The sequence below is a fragment of the Cervus elaphus genome, chromosome 28, assembly GCF_910594005.1.
Source record: "Cervus elaphus chromosome 28, mCerEla1.1, whole genome shotgun sequence".
NCBI lineage: Eukaryota > Metazoa > Chordata > Mammalia > Artiodactyla > Cervidae > Cervus > Cervus elaphus.
In genome coordinates, this window is record NC_057842.1 from 42509147 (window position 1) to 42536397 (window position 27251).

Here is a 27251-nt window from a genome sequence, read left to right on the forward strand (position 1 = left end):
TTCCCTACAAATTAACACCCAGGAAGACCACTTCCTCTAGGTTCTGCTTTATCTAAATACTAGAGTTGGGCATGAGGAAATCCTGCTTCCTTGAGGCCATTTTCCCAAACAGCAAATTTCATTCAATGCTATGGGCACACAACATTCATAAGGATTGCACAGCTGTAAAAAAATGACACATGCTGTCACTAAACGTCCTAAAGAAGGTAATCGGAAAAAAAAAAAAAAATCCAATACATGGCCCACTTTCAAGGAGCCAATTTTACAAGACAATTTCATCAGCAATGTTAAAAAAAAAAAAAAAGCATATGAAATGATACACAAAATTACCAGTGCTTAGAGCTATGCAAATCTAATCTACAACAAGGGCTAATCTCACGAAGTCTAAATGGCCATCATCAATAAATATTTGAAGAATGCTGGTGGAAAGGGCCTGGAGAAAAGCACAGCCTCCTAAGGTAATGGCGAGATCAAAGTGGTGAGAACAGTCATGCAGGCGCCTTTCAAGGAGAATAAGAGCAACCCTCAACCCAGCAGTCCCATGCCTAAGGGAATATCTGGAGAAAACCAGAACTTGAGAAAGGAACAGGCATCCAAAGCTGCACTGCATCACCAGCTACAGCAGCAAAGTCGTGGAGGCAAACAAAGTGTCCATCGAGAATGAACGCACCAGGAGACAGCCCTACGAGTCCACAATGATACATGAGTCACCCATTTAACAGGATTGAAAAAAAAAACAAAAAACCAGCCGCAGCATCCTACAAGGGTACAGTTCTAACCAGACTCAGGGAGGTAACTAAAAAAAAAAGAAAAATACATATCACATGTCTCTTACACGTGGAATCTAAAATATAACCAAGAAAACAACTGACCAAGAGAAACAGTTACCAAGTAGAAAACAAAATTATCACTAAGAACAGAGAACAATGTGGGGAAGGAGTAAACTACGAAGTTAGAGAAACACATAGAAATCATTGTATACAAAATACATGAGGAAGTTTGTGTTAACATACAGAAACTATTACATTTAAAATATGTAATCGAAGGACTTCCCTGGTGGCTCAGATGATAAAATATGTAATCAACCTGGTATACGAAGGGAGGTCAACTCAACATTCTGTAATAACCTCTATGGAAAATAATTTGAAGATATATATATATATATATATATATATATATATATATGTAAATATAAAAGTTTCTGTACACATCCTACATTATACAACATTGTTACACACCAAAACACTAAACTTTGAATTTTTTAGAAAAGATGCGACAAGACACAAGTTTTGGGGTGTTGCTTTTGGTATATATCAGTCTAATTTCCAACCCCAAACCAAGATGTCTACTGAGGCGCTGGTTGCCAGAGGACAGAGTTGGGCTCGGGGAAATGCTGCCACCTGTGGACATCGCCCACAACACCAACTACAACCTGTTATGGAGAAGGGAACGGCCACCCACTCCCATATTCTTGCCTGGGGACTTGCATGCACAGAGGAGGGGAAGAAATCCAGTCCATGGGTCACAAAGAGTCAGATACATCTGAGCAACTAACACACACCACAGGAAATTGGGTCTCCCTGGTGACTGAGACAGTAAAGAATCTGCCTGAAATGCAGGAGGCCTGGGTTCCACACCTGGGTCAAGGTAGATCCCCTGGAGAAGGAAATGGCTACCCACTCCAACATTCCTGCCTGGAGAATTCCATGCGCAGAGGAGCCTTGTGGGCTACATTCCACGGCGTGACCAAGAGTCAGACACAACTGAGCAACTAACACGTTCACCTTAAGGGACCAACATTCCCAACGATGGCTGGGCTGTAAGGTATCAGTCCTCAAAAACCCTCCTAGGTAAGTATTCTAAAAAATTTTCCTTACAAAGGGCTGAATTTCATCAAGGCAATATCAAGAGGTAGAAACTACTCACACTATTTTTTTTAAAAAAGCACATGAAATGATGCAGAAGTCACAAATTATTAGAGACATGGAAATAAAAATTACAATAAGGCATCACATTGCAGTGTCAAAATGGCCATCATCAAAATGTCCACAAATGATAAATGCAAGACAGCGGGTGAAGAAAAGGGCCTGTGGTATATAAACTTAACAGGCACCAGAGATAACAATAGGGAACTGTCTTTAAAAAGTAAAAACAGAGCTACCATCGATTTCACAGTCCCATCCTAACAGCACATTTGAAAACAACCAGACTTCTATAAGAAACATGCCCCCAAACGTGCACTGCAGCAGCACTTGCAATCACCACCAGCTGGAAGCAACTAAAATGTCCAAGGAGAGATGAATGCTAAAGAAGAAGGGGTATGTGTCCATGATGGCATAATATTCAGTTATGGAAAATAATACGTATGGCTGAGATCCTTCACTGTACATCTGAAACTGTCACAAACTGTTAATCATTTATATCCCAATATAAAATGTTTTGAGGGTTAGAAAACTAAATAAGTCTTATTTAAATAAAGAAAATAAAAATAAAATTAGATGTTCTGTTCAAATGTTAAAAAAAAAAAGAGAGAGAATGAGAATGAGACAATGTCTACTGCAGCAACAGACGTGACCCAGGTCTAATATACTAAGTGATATCAGCGATGTCATCAACAAGGTCCTACTATAGAGCAAGGGAGGCCTACGCTACACTCTGTAATAACCCATACGAGAGAAGAAGCCACAGAGGAATAGATACACATACAGCTGGAAAAGATTCTCTACACAAGTAAAAACATTTTTTTAAAATAATAAATTTTAAAACTAAATAAAAAAACAAATATTGAGACACAGCTTATGAGTGTTTGTGCTAGTACACTCCACATGAATTCACACCCAAGAACACCAATCCCGATAGTCTCTGCTTTCAATTAGAGTTGGGCATAAAGAAATCCTGCCTCCTTGTGGGCTTTTTCCCAAACAGCAACTTTAAAATCAATGCTCATGGGCACACAACATTCACAGGACTGCAAGGCTGCAAATGACACATACTGTCACTAAATGTCCTGAAGAAGGTAATCAAAAAAATTCAACACACAGCCCACTTTCAAGGAGCCAATTTCAACAAGTCAATTTTATTAACACTTCAAAAAAAAAAATTTTTAATTTGCCAGTTTTTAGGGCCATGCAAATCTGTACTACGATGAGGGCTCACTTCATCCCAATCTGAATGGCCATCATCAATAAGTCTTCAAAGAATACTGCTGGAGAGGGCCTGGAAAAAAGCAGAGCCTATAAGGTGATAGCGAGGTGACACCGGTAAATCTCCTGACACAGAACAGTACGCAGGTGCCTTTAAAGGAAAACAAGAGCAACCTATGATCCAGCAGTCCCACGCCAAGGGAATATCTGGAAAAAAACAGAATCACAAAAGGAACATGTATCCAAAGCTGCACTGCATCACCAGTTACAGCAGCAAAGACCTGCAGGTAAAGTGTCCATCGAGAGTGAAAGCACGAACAGTGGTCCAGGTCCACAATGGTACATGACTCACCCATTAAACAATGAAAAAATGCCAATTACAGCAACCTGCATGTTGAAACTCCAATAATTTGGCCACCTGACGTGAAGAACTGACTCAACGGAAAAGACCCTGATGCTGGGAAAGATTGAGGGCAGGAGAAGGGGACGACAGAGGATGAGATGGTTGGATGGCATCACCAACTCGATGGACGTGAGTTTGAGCAAGCTCCGGGAGCTGGTGATGGACAAGGAAGCCTGACGTGCTTCAGTCCACGGGGTCTCAAAGAGTCGGACACGACTGAGTGACTGAACTGAACTGAACAGAGAAGTATTTCTAACCATACTCAGTCAACTCAAAAAAAAAAAAAGACACATCACATGATATCACTCAAAGGTGGATTCTGAAAATTAACCAAGAAAAACAACTGACCAAAGAGAAACAGTCACAAAATAAAATCATCATGAAGAAAGTGGAAACATATGGGGAAGGGGTAAACTAGGATGTTGATTTAACAAATAGAAACCATTACATGTAAAATACATAAGGATGTTTAGATTAACAAATAAAAATTATTACATATAAAATATATAATCAACAAGGACCTAGGTATATCAAGGGAGATCAACCCAGCATTCTGTGATAACCTCTATGGAAAATAATTTGAAGATCAACAGACATATGTGTGTGTGTAAATGTAACAGTTTTGTACACATCCAGCCTTGCACATCACTGTGACACCCAATAAAACCTAAACACTGAATTAAAAAAGAAAGAAGTGACAAGACACAACTTTTGGGGTGTTGTTGCTGGCACATTTCGGTCTAACTGCCAATCCCAAATCATGATGTCCACTGAGGCTCTGTTTGCCGGAGAACTGAGGCGGGGGTTGGAAAATGCTGCCCCCTGGTGGCTATACTCCGCAACAGCAACTTGAAAATTGTTAAGGAGAAGGGAATGGTTACAGAATCCAGTGTTTTGACCTGGAGAATTCCATGGACAGGGAAGCCTGGCAGGTTTGAGTCAATGGGTCACAAAGAGTCGGACACAACTGAGCAACTAAGACACACAGGAAACTGGGTTTCCCTGGTGTCTCAAACTGTAAAGGAATGGGGCTGCAAAGCGGGAAAGCCGGTTTCCATACCTGGGTCAGGAAGATCCCATGGAGAAGGGGAAGTGCTACACACTCTAACAGCCTGGAGAATTCCATGGACAGAGGAGCCTGGAGGGCTACAGTCCATGGGATTACAAAGATCGAACACAACTAAGTGACTAACACTTTCACTTTACGAGGACTAACATTCACAAGGATGACTGGACTTAAGATACAAGTCCTCAAAAATTGTCTAGGGTAAGTATTCTAAAAAAAAAATCTTTTTTTTTTACAAAGGGCTATATTTCATAAGACAATATCACAAGGTAGATACTACTCACATGATTTTTTTAAAAAGCACATGAAATGATGCACAAAGTCACAAATTATTAGAGACAGGGAAATTAAAACTACAATGAGGAATCACTTTGCAGCAGTCAAAACTGCCGTCATCAAAATGTCCACAAACAATAAATGCTAGAGTGGGGGTGAAGAAAATGCCAGTGGCATATAAATGGTAACAGCCACAAGACGGAACAATAGGGAACTGTCTTTAAAAGGTTGATACATGGCAAAAACCATCACAGTATTGTAAAGTAATTATCCTCCCATTACAATAAACTAATTTTTTTTAAAGGTGAAAACAGAGCTGCCATAGATCTGAGAGCCCAATCCTAACAGGATATTCAAACAGAACCAGAATTCTAAAAGAAACTGGCACCCAGATCTGCATTACAGCAGCACTTACAATAGCCAAAATAATAGTTACTAATAATAACTAAATTAATTTAATAAACAGTAAGTAACGAGACACAAGATTAGGGGTGTTTGTGCTGGCACGTTCCACACTAATTTACACCGAGAAACACCATGGCCTCTATGGCTCTGCTTTCTGTGGTAATTAGTTGGGCATGAAGAAATCCTGCCGCACTGTGGCTCTTTTCCAAGATAGCAAGTTTAAAATCAATGCTTATGGGCATGCAATAGTCACAAGAATTGCAGAGTTGCAAATGATAACCTTCTGTCAATAAATGTCCCGAAGTAGGTAATCCAAAAAAATTCAACACCTGGTTGACTTTCAGGGAGCTAACTACAAGTCAATTTTATTATCACCATTTAGTTAAAGAAAAGAACACATGAAATGGCGCACAAATTCACCTCTTCTTAGAGACACGCAAATCAGAACTACCATGAGAGCTGACAATGCCAAAGCCTGAATGGCCATCATCAATAAGTCTTTAAAGAATCCATAGGGGAGAGGGCCTGGAGAAAAGGAAAACCTCCTAAGATGCAAGTGGGATGAAACTGGGTGCACTCCCTTCAGAGAACAGTATGCAGGTGCTTTTTAAGGGAAACTGGAGCTACCTATAAGATCCACAGTCCCATGCCTATGAGAAAGTCCAGGGAAAAACAGAATTCAAAAAGGAACATGCATCCAAAGCTGTACTGCATCACCAGTTACAAGGCCAAAGACCTGGAAGCCAGCAAAGTTTCCAGAAAGAGATGAATGAGTTAAGAAGTGGTACATGTCCACAATGAAATGAGACTCAGCCATGAAACAGAAGGAAACAATACCAATTGCAGGAACCCACATGGACCTAGTTCTAAGCATACTGAGAGATGTTACTCAGAAAAAACAAATATCATGTATCACTTAAAGGTAAAATGTAAAAATTAATACCAATTAACTAACTGACCAAAGACAGACTCACAACGCTCAAAAATAAAATTATCATTACACAACAGGAAAGATGTTGGGAAGGAATAAATGAGGAAATTGGGATTAACGAATAAAAACTATTAAATACACAATCAACAAGGACTTGAGTATACCAAGAGAAGTCTACTCAACATTCTGTAACAGTCTCTATGAGAGAAGAATTTGAAGATCAAGCAATATATGTATATGTGCAAATGTAAAAGATTCTATACACACAGAACACCGTACATCACTGTTACTCAAAGAAAAACTATACATCAAACTAGAAAAAAAAGGAAACAAGATCCAAGCTTTGGGGTGTTGCTTCTGGCACAATCCAGTCCAAGATAGAACCCTAAACCACGACTTCCACTGAGGCTCTGTTTGCTAAAGGAGGCGGAGTTGGGCTTCGAAGAAATGCTGCCGCCTTGTGGCCGTTTGACGCAAAAACAACTTGAAAACTGTTGCTTAGGGGACAATATTCAAAAAGGACGACTGGGCTGCAAGATGCCTGTCCTCAAAATTTTCAGTAAGTATTCTAAAAGAAATCTTTACGAAGGGCAAAGTGTCACCAAGACAATATGAAAAGGCAAGTACTACTGACACTAATTTTTTAAAAATCACATGAAATGATATACAAAGTCACAAATTATTAGAGACATGCAAATCAAAATTACAATGAGGGATCATCTTCTGGTGTTCAGAATGGCCATCATCAAAATGTCTACAAACAATAAACGCTAGAGTAGGGGTGGAGAAAAGGGGATCCTCTTACATTGCTAAGTAAGTAAGTAAGTGTTAGTCACTCAGTTGTGCCTGATGACCCTATGGACTGTAGCCTGCCAGGCTACTCTGTCCATGGGATTCTTCAGGAGTATGTGAATGATAATGGTACAATACAGAACTATGAAACTGTAAAAACAGAGCTACCATATATTTCATCAGTCCCACTCCTAACAGGATATTCATAGACAACCAGAATTCTTAAAACAAACAAACAAAAAAAAAACTTGCACCCAAATGTACCCTACAGTACTACTTCCAATAGCCAAGACCTTGAAGCAAGAGAAATGTCCAAGGACAGATGAATATATTAAGAAAGAGTGGTACATGTCCACAATGGCATATTACTCAGTCGTGAAAAAGAAAGAATGAGCCAATTCCTATCAAAGCAACATTCATGAAAGTAGTTGTCATCATAACGAGTGATGTAAGTCAGAAAAAAAAAGACAAATATCACATATTGGTGGAATCTGAACATTGACTCCCATGAACCAACTGACAAAAGAGAAACAGAGTCTCCAAATTAGAATACAAAATTATGGTCACCAGAAGGGAAAAGTGAGGGAAAGTATCAATTGGGAGGTTGGGATTAACAAATCCACAATAATACATATAAAACAGGTAATCAACAAGGACCCATTGTATAGCAAGGGAGTTCTACTCAACACCCTGTTGCAACCTATATGAGTGAAGAATCTATATGTTGAACTGAAAAAGATTCTGTACACCTATAATAAACACAACATATTAAATCAACTTCATTGCAATAAAACATAAAAATTAAAGTGAACTTTAAAAAAGTAGAAGTGAGATCCACTGTACCTGAGTGTGATAAGAAAAACACTATTTTGAGTTGTTCCTACGCATTTTTCAGTATTCTTCCCTGCTCATACCAACAGTGTGGACATTTAGACAAACAAGTGAGCTGAGGAGTCCTACCATAAATTCCTGGTTTGCTTTTCCCAGAGCACCTTTTAAAATAGCCACTTAGAGGTAAGCCCTCAATAAGTTAGTGACCTCCACTCCAACCACCTTAAACATACTAGTGTGTCTGCTACCCTGCTTCCTATCTCCTGTCTGCATGTGACCTGAGATGGAGGACAGCCCTTCCCCTGGTTCATACTGCTTCCCTGGCCTACACCTCTCACACGTGTCAGTAATAGACAACAGTCTAGATGTGGTAACATTCTAAGTCAATATTGTTAAAGGATAAACAAAGCTGTGGAATAAATATACAATGGATGAGTACTCAATAAGAAGAAACTAACTACTAATACAACATAGACGAACATCAAAGACATGATGCCAAGCAAAAGACACTAGACTCAAGAGAGTATGTACTGTACAATTCTATTCATATAAAATCCTTTAACGGGCATATCCAATCTAACACTTAAAAAACAGAATATTAATTGCCAGGAAGGGAAAGGGGCAGGTGACTGGATATGGACACAAGAGAATTTTCTGTGACAACACAGGGGTGTGGTTATACATGTATGCTTCTGTCCAAATTCTATAGCTTAGATTTGCGCATTCAATTTATGTAAATTTTAGAGAAAAAGAACCATATAAAATAATATGTGGTGGGTGGGAAGTGGAACAAGTTACAGGTAATAGAGGATGACAGAATGTTGGTAATTTTGGAACTGGATGATGGCTAGATGGGAGTTTATTATTCTGTCTACTTTGTATTTTCTTGAAATTTCCATAATAAAGTTGAAAACAAAAAACCAAAGACATTATCCACAAGCCCTACGTTTATCTGATTCATCTGAAATATAATTACTCCAATTGCTGTAAAAATTTCTAGTCATTTACTCTCAATTTATATATGCAATTTGCTGCCATCCAGTTACACACTATCTACGCCTGGCACGAGTTACCAGCCCACACAGTTCAATGTCCTAACCTCTCTTTGCCTCATTTTTTCCTTCACCAAATAATAATAGTAATAGCAACAATATTTGCATCAGAAGTTTTATGAGGATTAAATAATGAACTATGTAGAGTGTTTTGACCAATGCCTGGACTATATAACTCTTTCAAGAGTATTAGCTATTATTCTCATTAATACAACCTACCACCATTTTAAAAAATTTCTTGGATCTATTTAGTTGCCAGTAACTAAATGGCAGCTTAAGGAATGCAGAGTTTCCGCTCCTCAGAATGGGAGCCACTGAAGTTTCTGAGCAGAAAAGCCCTATAATATGAATTTTGCTTTAGAAACAACATTCACATATCAGCCAGTTCTCAGGCATGCTCGGTTTAATGGGCTGAAATTGATGTGTTTTAAACATGGTATGTATGTTTCTAACTAGGGACATTGATCAGCATTGGTACAGAAAGCAGAAGCTTTTGTTTCAAAATGATACTTCTCTATGGCTCTCCTCAGGGGACAACTGAGGGTATCTGCATACACAGTACATTAGGTGAGTTCATCTTCTGGGCTGGATCTAATCAGAAGAAGCTGTCAGCAAAATTAACTAAGGGTCAACATTGTTTCTACATTAATGATGACCTCAGGCAGACAAGCTATTACGACCCTATTACAACCAAGAAAGTGTTAGGATAAGTACCTTCTGATACTCTCCTAATAGAGACAGCCTACGTTCGACTGATGTTGCCTAAATTTTAGAGAACTAGTAACCTAAAAAAGTCTGCTTATTCTACGAGTAACTATTTTCATGGCGATTTGACGAAATAAAATAAAATGTGTTGGAAAAGTCAAGGGAAAAGCAAAACAACGTTACCCAAACAAATCGACTGTCTTTAAAGAAAATACATTTTTCCTTCTTTTCAAATCAAGAGAAATACGTCAGCAAGTACAGCGCACGTAATTAACATCAATCTCAGCAATGCTATGCCATGATCAAAAATACACTCCAGACCGCGACCTGTGCTGCAACCAGTAACTGCAGAACTCTTAAGCCTTTCTCCAAGTTGAAAAGAATTCAGTAACTCGTATAAAGCTCCATTAACAGTTTCTGAGATACCACAAACACCTGTTGCCCGTGTGCTCCGACCGTGGCTTTTTAAGTGGAAATGTTCGCATGCAGAAGCAGCAGTGCCCCGGGTGCGATTACAAGGCGAAGACCGCCCCCAGCCCCAGCCCCAGCCCCAGCCCCAGCCCCGGACACAGTCCCCTCTGCGGGGATGAGGGAACTGAGAAAATGGGGGACAAGGGGGGAGAATGCGGTCTCTGCCCCACACCTGCTCGGCCGCCATCCTCCCGCCGGCGCCCCACGGCGCGGGGTACTCACAGCTCTAGTCTCGTACAGGACCAGCTTCTGAACCGAGCTGATGATGGGGGCAGCAGCCGCGGGCATGGCTCGAGCTAATATGGGGGCCCCCACAGCAGGGCACCAGGCCGCGGCCCAAACTGCGGCAGCCTCTGGGCTGCCCCTGAACGATTCGAAGAGGAGACGTTTTAGAAGTTGGACGCCAGGTTCAGCCCGGAGAAGCACTACCTGGACGCTAAATTTATGAGGGATTAGCTAACACGGTTCAGGTGTTTCCGGATCCCTACGCCCCACCTCCAGGCAAGCCCCGCCCCAGACGCGCGGGGGCGAGGCTGGAGGATTTACCAAGGAGAGGCGGGCTAGCTTTCCCGAACCTGCGTGCTGCCGGGGGAGGAAGCAAAGAGCGCCATATTTGATGCTGGCAGGAGGAAACGTGGGCGGGGGAGAGCGTTGCCGGTTTAGTTGAATTTCTCGCTTCTGTGGTCCTTCTCTTTGAAAAAGTGGATAATTTGGGACTGGATTGCTTCTTTTGAAGCGGTTCTCCGAGTTGCCAACAGATTCATTCCCAAGTTGGTCTGTTTTCCCTGCCTACTTCCACTTCACTGAGTGTTTTTCCCTCCCATCTCTTTGTCTTTTATTTTTTTAGGAGACTCAACAGAATTCATACTATCCAGAGGGTGTGTGGTTCAGATAATTTAAGCACCCAAAGTTGGTTTCCAACTTTGCCACATATTTGTTTGTGCATAAGTTTAACCATTCCTAAATTCTAAAAGTGAATTAATTGCGGAGTGTGACGTAGTGCGATGTAGCAATGGCTTTGGAGTTCTGCGTTAAAATAAGATTTCTTTCTTTTGATGTATGTGGACATAGACAATGCATGTACCCTCCTTGATCATCACCTTCCATATTTGTGAAAAGGAATGAATACAAAATTGGGTACAAAAGTGAATATTTAATAAAAAGAGAAAATAAGTCAGTAAATCATAGACCCCCATCCATAGGTCCCGCCCCGCCCCCCCGCCCCCAAGAGGCTTTGCGCTCTTCTCGGCCTTGGGTTCCCTCGGCAACCGCTCAACAGACAGTCCGGGGAGGCGGCTGCGGCCAACCGGTGGGGTCTGCCGGGGTCTGCTGAGGCCAGGTAAGTAAGGGTCGGAATTCACCTTTCAGATGTATGTTGGTATCGCATGAATGGAATCCCACCTCCTGCAGGGGCGCCAAACCAGTGCCTTCTCTTGCAAAACTAAACTTTGGGATCTCCATAAATCCCGCTTTTTAAACCCACTTCCCTTTTCAGGGGATAATGTCTTCATTCCGCAAATATTTATTGAGCACCTACTGTGAGGTGTTAGATGTACTGGAATGGCAGCTAACCTAGCCTGGGTAGAAGTGCTAGGTTTCCCAGGAGATGGGCTCCCTGTTAATCGCAGAACTCACTGCTAGAGGATTTTCCAACTGCTAAATGTGTTCCCTTCAGTTGCTCAGTCGTGTCCGACTCTTTGCATCCCCATGGACTGCAGCACGCCAGACTTCCCTGTCCATCACCAACTCCCAGAGCTTGCTCAAACTCATGTCCATCGAGTCGGTGATGCCATCCAACCACCTCGTCCTCCCTCATCCCCTTCTCCTGCCTTCAATCTTTCCCAGCATCAGGGTCTTTTCCAATGAGTCAGTTCTTTGCATCAGGTGGGCAAAGTATTGGAGCTTCCATTTCAGTATCAGTCCTTCCAATGAATATTCAGGACTGATTTCCATTAGGATTGACAGGTATGATCTCCTTGCAGTCCAAGAAACTCAACAGTCTTCTCCAACCACCACAGTTCAAAAGCATCAATTCTTCAGCGCTCAGCTTTCTTTATCGTCCAACTTTCACATCTATACACGACTACTGGAAAAATCCCTGTCTAGCTCTAATTAGACAGACCTTTGTTGGCAAAGTAATGTCTCTGCTTTTAATATGCTGTCTAAGTTTATAATAGCTCTTCTTCCAAGGAGCAAGTGTCTTTTAATTTCATGACTGCAGTCACCATCCACAGTGATTTTGGAGCCCAAAAAATAAAGTCTGTCACTGTTTCCATTGTTTCCCCATCTATTTGCCATGAAGTGATGGGACCAGATGCCATGTTCTTAATTTTCTGAATGTAATTTGGATCTTCTTGCAGTCCAAGGGTCTTCTCCAACACCACAGTTCAAAAGCATCAATTCTTCTGCGCTCAGCTTTCTTCACCATCCAACTCTCACATCCATATATTACTACTGGAAATGGTCCAATATTATGTCATGATCTGTCTGGTTTTTGCAGAAACTCAAGACTACAGAATTAAACAGGACTGTGCATCTTTTAAGGGCTTCTCTGGAGGCTCAGTGGTAAAGAATTCGCTTGCCAATGCAGGAGACACAACTTCGATCCCTGGCTTGGGAAGGTCCCCTGAAGAAGGAAATGGCAACCCGCTCCAGTATTCTTGCCTGGGAAATCCCATGAACAGGGGAACCTGGAGGGCTACAGTCCATGGGGTCACAAAAGAGTCAGACACAACTAAGCGACTACAACAACATGCTGCTGCTGCTGCTAAGTCACTTCAGTCATATCCGAGACTTCATGACCCCATGGACTACAGCCTACCAGGCTCCTCTGTCCATGGGGTTTTCCAGGCAAGAGTACTGGAGTGGGTTGCCATTGCCTTCTCCAATACAACAACATGATGCATCTTTTAAACAGTTTGGAGGTAGCACTCTTCCATTTCATTCAGAATGATTTACTATTGTTTATCTTGGCCAGAAGCTAAGGAGTGGGTATGCAGTTTCAGGAGTTTCCACTTGCCCTTTTCTACACAGTGGCCCTTACTCTACAGTTAGGGAACCCCAGGGAAGGTTTTACCAGCTGCAGTCCCTGTTATGCACTCAAGAACCATGAAAATAACCACTGAGTGATCCTGCGAACACTTTGGATGCACTGTAAGATAGATTTGAGCCAAGGCCCCATTTATCACTGGTTCTCCATTTGCCCTCATTCTCACAGGAGGCTATGATGGCATTTTGGATCTGTTGGTGTTGACGTCAGCTCAGACCCTGTGTTCTATAGCTTGTGAAAGAGGAGAATATTCCTATATCCAGAGTGTCTGTTTCTCTGGTTAATGGTTGTAGGTTCTCTTAGAGAAAGGCTGGGGAATACCTATCATCAGTACTTGTTATAGAGTTTGTAGGCTCCATCCTCAAGGGTTCCTTGCCTTCCCTTTGGTAAATTGGCTCTGGAATCATGAACAAGGAATCATGATTTCCACCTGGGCTACTGACATCAGCCTTTGGTTCATTTGCCTTGTGTCATTTTAGAAATGTAAGGTAATCAACATTTTCATTGACTGTGTATCTGTCTTACCCCTAGAAAGTCCATGTTTATCAACACTGCCACAGATCTCTGAGAGTCCTGTTTGTTCCCACTTTGGGCTTGCTGCCAGTATAGTAATTATACCTACTTTGTTTCTGACAGTCAATTGCTACCACCTGGCCTCTGCTCTTCCAGACCCTGTCAGCCCCTTTGACACATGAGAAACCAGTATCATAGCAGCCTCTCCCTTACCTTAAATCCTGGCCCCCCAAAAGGACAGCCACCTCTGAGCTTCTTAATGATCACAGTGTCCCCTTACCAGCTCATTCTTTAATGTCATAATGAGAAGAGTATACTCTGGCCATCCCAAAGAGTAGAGTTGGCTCATGGTTCTCTGGCCTAACATAAAAAATCTATTTAACATGTCACTTCCGTGAGTATTTAACACCTTTCTCTATGCCCTGCTAAGGCAGTCTGGCATTTTCACCTTGTTCACTATAGTCTATTGGTTTTCTCCAAGCATCAAGTCACCTTACCAGCAGTGAAAATTAGGACTTGCTCTGGGTGTCCTAGCTAGGATGTTAAACTATGAGTAGTGTGAGAGAGCCCACGTATCAATCAGCTCCTATCCAGTCTGCATTCCCCCCACCTGACACCCTCAAGATCTTTCCCAGGCATTTTCTCCTGGTTCCTGTTGGTACATCACAGTCAGGCCCTGGAGCTCTTTAGTTGCATAACTTTCTTTCTGTCTAGCACCTCCAGTTGGGCTGGGCTGACACTTAACCCCAGCTACTGCTCTAGAAGTTATGAGAGAAAATAAAGGTAGACCTTGTAAAGGTCAAGCATTGTTTTCTGAGGCATCTGCCTCAAGTGAGACAAGGAGAAGCCGCTCTTTTCCGGATATGCGAAAACTACTTCTGTTAAGGCAGAGTGTTTGGGGTTCAAGATGCAAGGTACTTAGGCATCCATCCAGATATCTCCATCCCAGGCTTTAGGGCCTTGACTTTACTGTATATTATGGAGACTCCCTAATAAATGCATGATCTCTTGAAAAAGTTTAGATGCATTTCCCCCTCTACAACTACATTTTATACTAATTTTCATGGTATTATTTTTTCTAATCTTGAAATTTCAGGCCTTTAGTTCATGAAGTTTTCATCTCAATTTTTAAAATATACTAGTAATATTTCTTACTACATCTTGTTTCATATTGTCATCTTAAAATAATATTGGTATTTTAAGCCTATTTGAATATTCTTAACTTCCACAGAAAGTGTAACCATATCACATTTACCTGGAAGTATATAGTCCCCTCTGGCTTCCAGTGGCTCAATGGTAAAGAATTTACCTGCAGTGCAGGAGATATGGGTTCAATCCCTGGGTTGGGAAGATCCCCTGGAGAGGGAAATGACAACCCACTCCAGTGTTCTTGACTGGATAATTCCATGGACAGAGGAACCTGGCGGGCTACAGTCCATGGGGTCACAAAGAGTCAAACACAACTGAAGTGAATGGAGCGCGCGCGCACACACACACACACACACACACACACACACACATATTCCCCTCTAATCCATTTTTCATGGTTCCATGAGCAATTCCCCAGGCCACTAGGACAAAGTTTTGGTCCATCTTTCATGGAAAGTCTGCTTATTAAAATATTTTCATAAGGTTTTATAACTTTTCCATAAAGGGCTTGAATATCTTTCATTCTGTTTAATCCTAATTATTAGTTTATGTTTTTGCTGCTAAGTCATATTTATCTTTGGTTACATTTTCTAGCTATTTTTGATTTATAGAAATACAACTGAATTTCGTATAATGATTTTGAATTCAGCAAACTGAACTATCTTATTAATTCTTAAAATTTATCTGTGGTATATTTGAGTTTTCTATGTAAACAATCATATCATCTGGAAATAATTATAGCTTTGTTTTAAAAAAGAATATTTTAAATATTTAATCATTAGATATAATGGTTGTCTTTTTGTCTTATACTTTACCAATAAAAGAACTTCTATTCTTAGTTGGTAAGAGGTTTATCTTTTAGCGATCATTAAAGGGTGCTGAATTATTTCATACTTCTATTAAAGTGAAAGCAAAGTCGCTTAGTCGTGTCCGACTCTTTGCGACCCCATGGACTGTAGCCTATGAGGTTCTTCCATCCATGGAATTTTCCAGGCAAGAGTACTGGAGTGGGTTGCCATTTCCTTCTCCAGGGGATCTTCCCAACCCAGAGGTTGAACCTCCAGCATTGCAAGCAGGCGATTTTACCGTCTGAGCTACCAGGGAAGCTCTACTTCTACTAAGATGATCATATAGTTTTTCTCCTTAAATTTGTTTTAATATGAAAATTAATTTTCCCACATTAAACTGTCCTTGAATCCCTGGGGAAATGCAACTTAGTGTAATGATCTTATGTTCTTCATATATTGCTAAATTCAACTTGTTAACTACTTTGATTAGGATTTTTAAGAATCTTGTTCATGAATGAAATTGGCAATAATTTTGCTTTTTTGCACTATTCTCTGGTTTAGGTATGGAGGTTAGATGAGACTCATAAACTGATGTAAGAAGTCTCCACTTTATCATTTTTCTGAAAGACTGTCTATATAATTTTAAGACTTGGAGCATTTTAATAAAACCATCTGGTTTCCTTGTGAGAAGACTTATAGTTACTGATTCTGTTTCTTTAATGGTTATAGAACCACTCAAAGTTTTTCTCTTTTCTTTAAGAAGCTGATTTTTCTAGTAATTTGTCAGTTTTGCCTAAGTTTTCAAATTTATTTGTGATAACTTTATGAAAGCATCTTATCTATCTGCAGCATTATTTTCTCTGTTTTGCTTCCTTCTATGTCCAATCTTGTTCGATCGACAATAAATCAATAAGCATTACGGAAGACTTAACCAATGAAATTCACAAACTTGATGTCAACATTTAAAGAATACTACATCAAACAAATATAAATTGTTTCTTCTTCTCAAAGATTTAGGGAATTTTTTTTTGAAAATTATCAGGTGCTATACTCAGCAGTGGCCACAGGACTGGAAATGGTCAGTTTTCATTCCAATCCCTAAGAAAGGCAATCCCAAAGAATGCTCAAACTACCGCACAATTGCACTCATCTCACACGGTAGTAAAGTAATACTCAAAATTCGCCAAGCCAGGCTTCAGCAATCCGTGAACCGAGAACTTCCAGATGTTCAAGCTGGTTTTAGAAAAGGCAGAGGAACCAGAGATCAAATTGCCAATATCCGCTGGGTCATCAAAAAAGCAAGAGAGTTCCAGAAAAACATCTATTTCTGCTTTATTGACTATGCCAAAGCCTTCGACTGTGTGGATCTCAATAAACTGTGGAAAATTCTGAAAGAGATGGGAATACCAGACCACCTGACCTGCCTCTTGAGAAACCTGTATGCAGGTCAGGAAGCAACAGTTAGAACTGAACATGGAACAACAGACTGGTTCCAAATAGGAAAAGGAGTACATCAAGGCTGTATACTGTCACCCTGCTTATTAACTTATATGCAAATTACATCATGAGAAACGCTGGGCTGGAAGAAGCACAAGCTGGAATCAAGATTTCTGGGAGAAATATCAATAACCTCAGATATGCAAATGGCACCACCCTTATGGCAGAGAGTGAAGAGGAACTGAAAAGCCTCTTGATGAAAGTGAAAGAGGAGAGTGAAAAAGTTGGCTTAAAGCTCAACATTCAGAAAACTAGGATCATGGCATCTGGTCCCATCACCTCATGGGAAATAGGTGGGGAGACAGTAGAAACAGTGTCAGACTTTATTTTTCTGGGCTCCAAAATCACTGCAGATGGTGACTGCAGCCATGAAATTAAAAGACGCTTACTCCTTGGAAGGAAAGTTATGACCAACCTGGATAGCATATTAAAAAGCAGAGACATTACTTTGCCAACAAAGGTCTGTCTGGTCAAGGCTATGGTTTTTCCACTCATGTATGGATGTGAGAGTTGGACTGTGAAGAAAGCTGAACACCGAAAAATTGATGCTTTTGAAATGTGGTGTTGGAGAAGACTCTTGAGAGTCCCTTGGACTGCAAGGAGATCCATACCAGTCCATCCTAAAGGAGATCAGTCCTGGGTGTTCATTGGAAGGACTGATGCTGAAGCTGAAACTCCAATACTTTGGCCACCTCATGAGAAGAGTTGACTCATTGGAAAAGACCCTGATGCTGGGAGGGATTGGGGGTGGGAGGAGAAGGGGACAACAGAGGATGAGATGGCTGGATGGCATCACCGACTCGATGGGCATGAGTTTGAATAAACTCTGGGAGTTGGTGATGGACAGGGAGGCCTGGCGTGCTGTGATTCATGGGGTCGCAAAGAGTCGGACATGACTGAGCGACTGAACTGAACTGAACTGAACTGAGGCCATAAGACAAGACTCGACAAATTTCAAAGAATTATTATAACATGGAGAACATTCTCTGACTGTAATGAAAGAAAGAAAAAACAGAAACAGGAAAATCTTAGTTTTGAGATGTGAGAAAACACACCTCTAAAAAACTAATGTCTAATATTGTCTGTGCTTTCTATCTTCTGTTCTTGATCAACCTTGATAGAGTTTTCTATTTGTAAATCTTTTCAAAATACCACTATTTAGCTTTGTTGACCTTCTTTGTATAATGTTTATTTTCTAATTTATTAATTTAAATTTTTTTTCTATTTTTCCTATTTTTCTTTTTCTAACTTCTTAAATTGAAAGCTTGTTTATCTTGTTATATATTAGTTTCATTGTTTTTCAGTTCTACGTATTTTCTCATTTCCATTAGGATTTCTTTTAGAGCCACTAGTAGGCTCTATACATACCCATAGACAAATTTTATGTGTGTATACATATAGCATTTAATTTTATTTTTTTAAGTGTCTGCTATTGAGCTTTTTTCAGGTGATTGTGTGTACACTAATTTGACCTTTAATAGAATACACACATCAAAACATACATGTGTATATGTACATGTGTGTATTTTTTCCTTAATTTAGTCTTTCAAAGAGACTTTATTTTAGCTGTCTCTTATGTAGCATATATTGGCTTTTGCTTTCTGTCTCAAACTATGAACTAAGTATTGTTTTAATAAATCAGTTAACTTATTTGCCATTACTGGCAAAACCCATCTCTCAGTGGAGTGGAATGGCTTCTGAGCTTAGTAAATTCACAGAATATTCTAGTTCTCCCCAACCTGCCTGCCTATTTCTCCTAAATTAGACACTTTAACAATATTACTCTTTCTTACTATAGTGTTTTGTATTATGACTTCTCAAGAGAAGACAGAAAAGCATCCTTTTGTGGACATATTTAATGAAGATGAAGCTGACATAAACTTTATGTTGTCTAAACCTGTTTGCTTTGTTGTATTTGGGAAGCCAGTAAGTTATCTCTTCTAACTTATTATTTAATATAATTTAAAATTTTTAAAGTCATAATCTAATATTACCATATAAGAATGAAAACTACATAATGTGCTAATTTTTTGAGTGTTTTTTAGACTTCCATTGTATGACTTGAACTCTGAAATAGTATTGGTTGTAAATTATAACTTTCTCTCCTCTTGTGCACTATTACTGAAAAGGAACCTAGGTTGTATTTATCTTTGCTTTTATATTATGAAAAAATTAACTCATCAAAGCACTGCTCCATGACAATTATTAGTAGTATGTGATCCAAAGTTATTTCACACTCAATTTTCACATAAAACTTCTGTGAAATTTGTTGTGAGGCTCTCTGGATATGTGAAGGCAGGACACTAAAGAGACAAACGGAAGATTCTCCCATCCCTGTCTAAAGCTCCTGAGAGGGAATGTGCTTCATCTTCCCTTACAGTCTGTTTTTGGACCTATGTATCAGTTTTCCACAAAACAGGAAGAAACCAAGAATGGCTGTTGTAAGATAGCTTTCCTTCCTAGGCAGTTCTAGTAAGGACCTCTAGATGAGAACTGTTTTCAGCCACTGAGCTAGTTGGTAGCTACCATTAAAGGGCCTGAGGTGGTTAATATAAAAGCCTCTCTGGAATAGCAGAATCTTAGGACTGAACCCAATTCTTGACTTGCTTTTCTACAGACCCTGGGACAGAGTCAAGAAATGTTTCCAATAACTTTTATTATGTTTCTAAAAACATAATGGAATTTTAAAAGTCAACAGTGGAAGCAATCAGATATAAACGTTACTTCATTAAAGTGAGCTTTTATCTTTAAACTATGATACTTTTCAAAGATATCTATTACGAAGCAAGTTTTTGCTCTTGAAAGTTACTCTATGGAAGTCTTTACATTTAGTCATTCACAATCATAAACTTTAGGAAGGAAATAAAATGATGAATCTCAATATTATCACAATGATTTGTATTCAGAATTATAAAATTTAACAATTGAAGAGTGCAATAGCTAGAATACCATTACAGTACACCTTCCTGGTTTCAGGACTATTTTCTTAATTAAAACAAAAACTTAAATCACTTCACAAAATGTGACAAGTGGGACAGTGAACACAGAAAAATGAAGCTATAAATATTTCATACCTAGGGTCTATTCTTTACTTATTGTATGGAAAAAATTTTACTTGAAAATATTTATGTAATTGTAGTACCTATTAATATAATCTTTAAAAATTGTGTTTTGTTGGCAAATAGCTATTCTCTTAGGTTTTACATAATGTCTTTCTTTTTAAGGGGGTTGGGAAGACAACATTAGCCCAACAGATAACACAGGCATGGAAATGTATTCGTGTAGAAGGTAAATCTTACCTTTCCCCCCAATATTTTATTATGAAAACTTTCAAATATGCATTAAAATGTAAAGCATTATACAATGAACACCCATACGCCCATCTACTTACTATCTAGAGTCTATGATTATTTGCTGTATTTGCTTTATCAGACGTCACTACCAACCCCATTTAATATTATCTTTAAAATAGCTTCAAACATGTTTTGCCCTTCTGTTAGTCTTAATTTTGGTCATAGAATTCAAGATGTTTATGAAACATCTTTGACTTCATTCTACTGCCTCCAGTTCTCTAATTGCATAATTTAGAACGAATGGGGTTACGTGTGTTGTGGGTATCTCCCTATGAAAGATGAGAAGAGAGGGAACTCTCACAGCTTCTCATGGGAAGATTTCCCAGGACTAAATTATCTTCAATGATTAATTTTATTTTTTGTCATTTTTAATTCATTTTTCATTCTTTGCAATATATAAGACAGGGATTTGTATCTTTGTACATACATATTCTTTTAATAAATAAAACCATTTATGCCTTAAAAGAAAAATAAGCAAAAGAATGAATCTATAATTCATAAAAGTAGAAATAAAAATGGACAAATATACGAGAAAGAGTTTAACTTTGTTATTATTCAAAGAAATGCTAATGTAAATAATCTGTTCCATATTTGCTGAATAGATTGGCAGTGAATCTTTACAGTTTCTACTATCATTGTTGGCAAGAATGTTATCAAATGAGCATTTCACATGCTGTTAATGCAATGATGATCTGGTACAACTTGGAGGGAGAACAATTTGTTAACACATAACACAAACACACACAAAACTTTTAAAATGTCCCCTTTTTCGTTATCAAAATAAAATCCACTTGTAGGAAATCTTAAAAAGCACCAAACTTATCATAGATTAACAGCAGATAGGGACATCATAGGTTCCTGGGTCCTCCCCTAGGTTATGCCCCTGTCATTTCTGTCCTAGAATATCTTTCATCATGGGATTAAATATCTCCTCTTAAAAAGGAACCAAGTTATTAGAATTTTACCCTCAGGACCCCTTTTTCCTAGATTAATTTCAGAGTTTTATCTATTTTTAACATTTCTTAATATATAATTAATTTCCTTTTATACAATCAGTGTGCAAAATTAGTGGGCTGTAGATATAACTATGCATGGTTATAAAAGTATCTGGACTAGTAATGTTAATACTAGTGTATACTTTGTATAATTCTTTCTAATTTCCAAATCACTGTCATATACAACCTCATTTCATCAGTATTCCCTGGTACACTACACAGAGCACAAGCATGCAAGATGCAAAGGTGTTTGGGAAGTTAGCTTCCCCAGGATCTTTTAGCTGGGTGAATGTTAGAGAGAAGTTGTTTATGGAATACATTCTGCTACCTTGTACTTTAGATAGGCTTAAATGATATCATGAGTGTAAATGTGCTTTGTAAACTCTAAAGTGACACAAATATCAATCTGTGTTACTAGTTAAAAACATACAAATATGTTTCTTACTTGAAAATTCTCAGAACAATTTGTGCTAATATTCTGAATTCATATTTTAGCTTTACCAATTTTGGAAGAACAGATTGCCAGTGACACTGTAACAGGAGCTATGGTAAATCTAAGTTTCAAAACTGTTACGATTTCTTTAAAAGCTGTGTATCGCATGTACATTATACTGTCATATGCAATATCTATGCTTGTTCTTAGTTGCAGTCACTGCTGATCAGTGGCCAAAGCATTCCAGATGAACTTGTCACAAAGTTAATGCTGGAGAAGCTCAACTCCTCAGAAGTCTCTCACTTTGGTATGTTTCTTTTTATACATCAGTGGCTCTCAGAGCAACCTTAAGACTCATGGTTTATCTGAGGCACAAATAATTCCCGGAGTTGCACCTTTTATTTTTACCCCTGGCGCAGGAATCCCGGAGTCTGAATTCAATTGAGTGACTCTGATAGTTTTATTTGCTTGTTTACTTGTTTTTGTTCTTCAGAATCTACATTTGCTTTCAAAATTTAAGTTTATGTGATTCAACCTTCTTTTAGCAACGTGTTACCCAGCAAAAGCATCAATAATCTGCTGTGGTCCTTCATGCAGCTCTGACAGCCTCTGCTAACTGCTTTCCTATTTGCCCTGAGTTTTATTATTAAGTCCTGTCAATGGTTAGGTTTCTCTGCATTGATCCACACTCATAAGACAGGAATGGGAACTAGAATGACACCAACTTATCCTCTGGCTCCAGATACTTGCAGGCTTCAGCCTCTATCCAGTCTACCCTCTGGCTCTGGACCCGAGAAATCTCTCTGCGCTCAAACAGATGCTGAACTGGGACTTTGGACCTAATTTCCCAAGACAGACTACTTAAGTTCAGGATGATTAAAAGGAAAAGGACAAATTCTATGGCATTTGCCAAAGAAGGAAGAAGAGTAAAGATATGTTTGGGAGAAAATCATCCACCTGAAAGAGATTTACTGAATGAGAGAAAAAAATACAGAGATCTGCTTTACAGTCTCAGTACATTAAGAGAGGGCGCTGTGACTATTAAGAATACAGGGGCACAAATAAAGTGCAGTACAATGAAAATCAATAGTGGAAATAGCAACAGCAGACTTCTCACTGAAGACTATATATATGTGTGTGTGTATACATGTATAGTTAGTTGCAGTTGATGCTGATCAGTGGCCAAAGATGTAAATTGTATATATACATATATATATACATATATATACATATATACAAAGATGTATATATATATAAAATCTATATCTATATGTAGAAAGATCTATATATACAGAATGAACTATTTAATACATAAATATATTAATATATCCACATATCATCTCTTTTATTTCATATAAATACACTTTATCCATCCATTTAACTATCTGCTACTGCTACTGCTAAGTCACTTCAGTCATGTCTGACTCTGTGCGACCCCATCCCTGGGATTCTCCAGGCAAGAACACTGGAGTGGGTTGCCATTTCCTTCTCCAATGCATAAAAGTGAAAAGTGAAAGTGAAGTTGCGCAGTCATGTCTGACTCTTCGCGACCCCATGGACTGCAGCCTACCAGGCTCCTCCATCCATGGGATTTTCCAGGCAAAAGTACTGGAGTGGGGTGCCATTGCCTTCTCCTATTTAACTATCTAGTGATCAGTAATAAAGAGAATGTGTTTAGTCGCTCAGTCGTGTCTGACTGTTTGTGACTCCGTGGACTGTAGCCCACCAGGCTTCTCTGTCCGTGGGGGTTCTCCAGGCAAGAATACTGTAGTGGGTTGACATTCCCTCCTCCAACAAAGAGAATGAACTTAGGAAAAGCACTCAGAATGAGGAAAGTAAAATGAATAAAAAGGTAAAAAAAAGACAATCACAGAATTCCAGTTTAGGTCATTAAATTACCTCAAAAAGTATAATGATTGAAACTGAAGAATATATATAAAGGTATATAGGTAAATATCTTTTTGTTTATTCTTTACTTCACCTTACCTCTTACGAAAATTTAGGGTGACTTACTCGGTCACAAAAAGATGGCATATATTGTTAAGTACTGGCAAAAAGAGAAAGAAAAAAAAGAAATATTAGAAAAATAAATCTACTCAGCTTGCCATTCGCAATGTTCATAAACTTTTTAACTTATTATGGAAAATGTCAAATGAAAGTAGAGAGACTGGTATAAAACCCCCCATGTGTCTCTCACCCAGCTTCAACAATGACAACCCTTGTCCCGTCTTATTTATTCACACTTCTGACTATACCCCTCCCCCAACCAACTTTACTTTGAAGCTAATCCATATCTGTAAATATTTTAGTTTGTATCTCAAAAAGATAAAGATTCCTTTAAAACTTATCATATTACCATTATCATACCTAAAAGTTAATAATAATTCATCTACTTACCCGTCTGTGGTCAAATTTCACCCAGTACCTCATATTTTTTTTTTTCTAGTTGGCTTTAATTTGCTTGTTTGTTTGTTTGTTTGAAGCAGGATCCAGCCAACCAGGTTTCACATATTGCTATTGCTTCGTGTGTCACAGTTTCCTTTTATCTATAAATTGCCTGTACCTCTGTCTAGCATCTTGTGTTTTTTATGCTGAAGAAACTGGTTATTTGTCTTTGAGTTTCCTAAGCTTCTGAATTTTGCCAGTTACACCCCCTGGTATCATTCAATGTATGCCTCTTTCCCCTAGACTTCTGGGACCCTGGTACTGGTCCTGGGAGCTGGCAGAGGAAAAGTCAGTCGTTTAATAATTCTTGAGCCTGAGGGCCACACTGTCAGCATGCAAGTGCATGGCCTCAGTCTAGGCATGCCCAACTGGGCTCATTTAGGGCTACAGTGAAGGCAGGATGTCAAGTTCCTTCTACCCAGCCTCCCTTCACCCATCCTACAGCAGCCCCAGAGAAATTTCTTTGGAACCTAGCACTTTGCTAAACAAAGTTTGAAACTCTCTGCTAAGCAAGGATTCTTTTTGATGTTTGGTCTTATCCAGCAGCCTGGTGGATGGTAGAAGTGATATTGAAAGTGAAGGGCTTTCAAAATAGAGATATTAACTTGGGTCAGGGGCTGGGTGAGGCTGGGTGATTGATGATTCCAAAATCCCTAAAGATGGATATGTGCTGCCAGGAACCCTGCACAGTAAAATATTGCCAGATCCAATCAAATATTTTTCTGTACCAGAGACCTTTTATACCTGGAGCTTCTATCACTATTTAAAAAAACTTAACATTACCTGTAGTTATAAACCATTTATTCACAGCCTGTCATGCTGTGTTGGCCTTGAGCCAAAATCAGATGCCATGAGCTGTATCCTCACACGACAGAAAAAGGAAGAGTCAATTCCTGGGTACCCTAAGAAGCCCCTCTCTGCTTTCTCTTTCTATATTCCAGAAAAAATCATTTTCCTAAGTGACTGATGGGCAGCCCTGGTCTGGGCAGCCCCTGCCCCGGTGTGTCATATTGTAGATGGTACTGTAAGTCATTGGTCACCAGTGTGTCCGTTCATGTCAGGCTGGCATGAGGCGAGGTAACTATCAGGCCTGGCTAGACGCTAAGCCACCTGATGTCCATGGATCTCTCAACACTTCAGTCTAAGAGCAGTGGCATGCCATCTTCGGTTTTGTGGGAATACCTTCTTCCCACTGTGCCAGAAAGTGGTGGCAAAGTGATTCTACAGGCTGGTTGGCTTCCCCTGGGCAGTGGTGTGAACAGTCTGAGTTGTTCCTTGGTGGGAGTGATGCAGGCTGGGCATTAGCCGGCCTAGTGCCTATCTTGCCTATGATGGTATATGCAGAGCTTCCCAGCAAGGAGGGGGTGGGGTCGACCATTCTTCCATCTTCAGCACGGGATACAAAGGCTTAATAATGGGTGTCAAGGAAAGGTGGGATGGGATGGTGGAATCCTCACCTATGCTTCCATCTTTACAACACATCTCTGGGATTAGAGAGGTTAACAGTGGGCTCAGTCGCTCTAAGAAGTATCCCCTTGAGATCTTCCCAGAATTGGATCTAGAGAACTAAGTTATTCCTCTAAATCTTCAATGGTGAGACAAGCAACATAACTATCTCTGCCACAATTCTTCCATAAATATATTTCTGGGGTCTGGATATGATGATACCGGCCACCTCTCAATGGGTAAAGCCCCCAAATCCATTGCTCAGAACACTGAGGCAGAACACTAAGAGCCAGACCCCATGGAAACAACCTGCTATTTCTGCTGGTCCCACCTTCCTGCTGGTTCCACCAGGAAAGAGACCAAGTAGGAAGTTCATTTGAATATACATGTATATGCAAGGTTTGGCATGCCTGCAGACAGTCACGCTTGGAATGCCTGAGAAGCTCTCTGAGCAGTGGCATTGGTTGTGGTAGCGGGCAGGGTGCTAGAGAGCCCTGCAAGCAGAGTGCCAAGCATCTTTCTGTCGTCCACTGCAGATACACAGTGGTTAGCAGTGCTGAGCAGAGGGGATGGGAGGGAGGTCTTGTGTAATCCCTTGTTGCTTAGAGTTGGGGTGGGGGGGTGATGATCTCTGGGGACTGACTGGTCTCTGGATTTATCTGATCAGGATGGGTCAGCTGGGCCATGGTTGAATTCAGTCCAGGGCTAAGTCAGGCAGTCACCTTCACCATGGCACCCAGCATTGCAGGGTGTCAGTCCAAGGGGTTAATGCCAGCCTTCATGTCCCAGAGGAGGCACTGGTCAGTCTTGACAACCTCACTCCACTAACTTTTTATAAAATGTGTGCCAAAAATCAAAGCTTAATAACCATAATTCGTCAGTTCCTCCAAGGAAAAAATATTCTCTAAAACAGTAGAAAAACTTGTCGAAGGCCTTTAATTTCCAGTGACAGAGTCAAGACTTTATTCTGTTCTATTGAGAGAAAGGTTTCTCTGCTGTATGGATCAGGAAACTCAAACAGGGGCTCTGTATCAACTTAGAGGAGGGGATGGGGCGGGAGATGGGAGGGAGTATATGTATACCTATGGGTGATTCATACTGAGGTTTGACAGAAACAACAAAATTCTGTAAAGCAATTATCCTTCAATTAAAAAATAAATAATTTTAAAACAGAGAAAGGTTTCTCAAACAAGAGAGTGACATATTAAATAAATATATTAAGGAAACTAATATGATAATGGTATCAAGGGTGAATTTCAATGAGCAGATATAGGTTTTGGCATAGGGACGCAAGCCAATAAGCATACTAAGCCAAAATCATATTAATAATGTTGTTTCTTTTTTTTTTTTTTTAATTAGTTGGAGGCTAATTACTTCACAACATTTCAGTGGATTTTGTCATACATTGATATGAATCAGCCATAGATTTACACATATTCCCCATCCCGATCCCCCCTCCCACCTCCCTCTCCACCTGATTCCTCTGGGTCTTCCCAGTGCACCAGGCC

The 27251-nt window shown here is 39.7% G+C and overlaps 2 protein-coding genes across 2 annotated transcripts in view; one reads left to right on the forward strand and one right to left on the reverse strand.

Annotated features, from left to right (window-relative positions):
* The window catches only part of FIG4 (FIG4 phosphoinositide 5-phosphatase), a 174623-nt gene extending 164041 nt beyond the window's left edge, over positions 1 to 10582 (reverse strand). Inside the window, exon 1 of the mRNA XM_043890083.1 lies at positions 10298 to 10582. Coding sequence (XP_043746018.1) covers positions 10298 to 10363 — 66 coding nt within the window. The 5' untranslated portion in view covers positions 10364 to 10582. The remainder of the gene's footprint in view (positions 1 to 10297) is intronic.
* A 754-nt stretch (positions 10583 to 11336) lies between these two features.
* AK9 (adenylate kinase 9) overlaps positions 11337 to 27251 on the forward strand; it is a 112650-nt gene continuing 96735 nt past the window's right edge. The window contains exons 1-5 of the mRNA XM_043890150.1: positions 11337 to 11414; positions 18870 to 18997; positions 20296 to 20359; positions 21915 to 21967; positions 22063 to 22159. Of these exons, the coding sequence (XP_043746085.1) occupies positions 18881 to 18997; positions 20296 to 20359; positions 21915 to 21967; positions 22063 to 22159 (331 nt within the window). The 5' untranslated portion in view covers positions 11337 to 11414; positions 18870 to 18880. The remainder of the gene's footprint in view (positions 11415 to 18869; positions 18998 to 20295; positions 20360 to 21914; positions 21968 to 22062; positions 22160 to 27251) is intronic.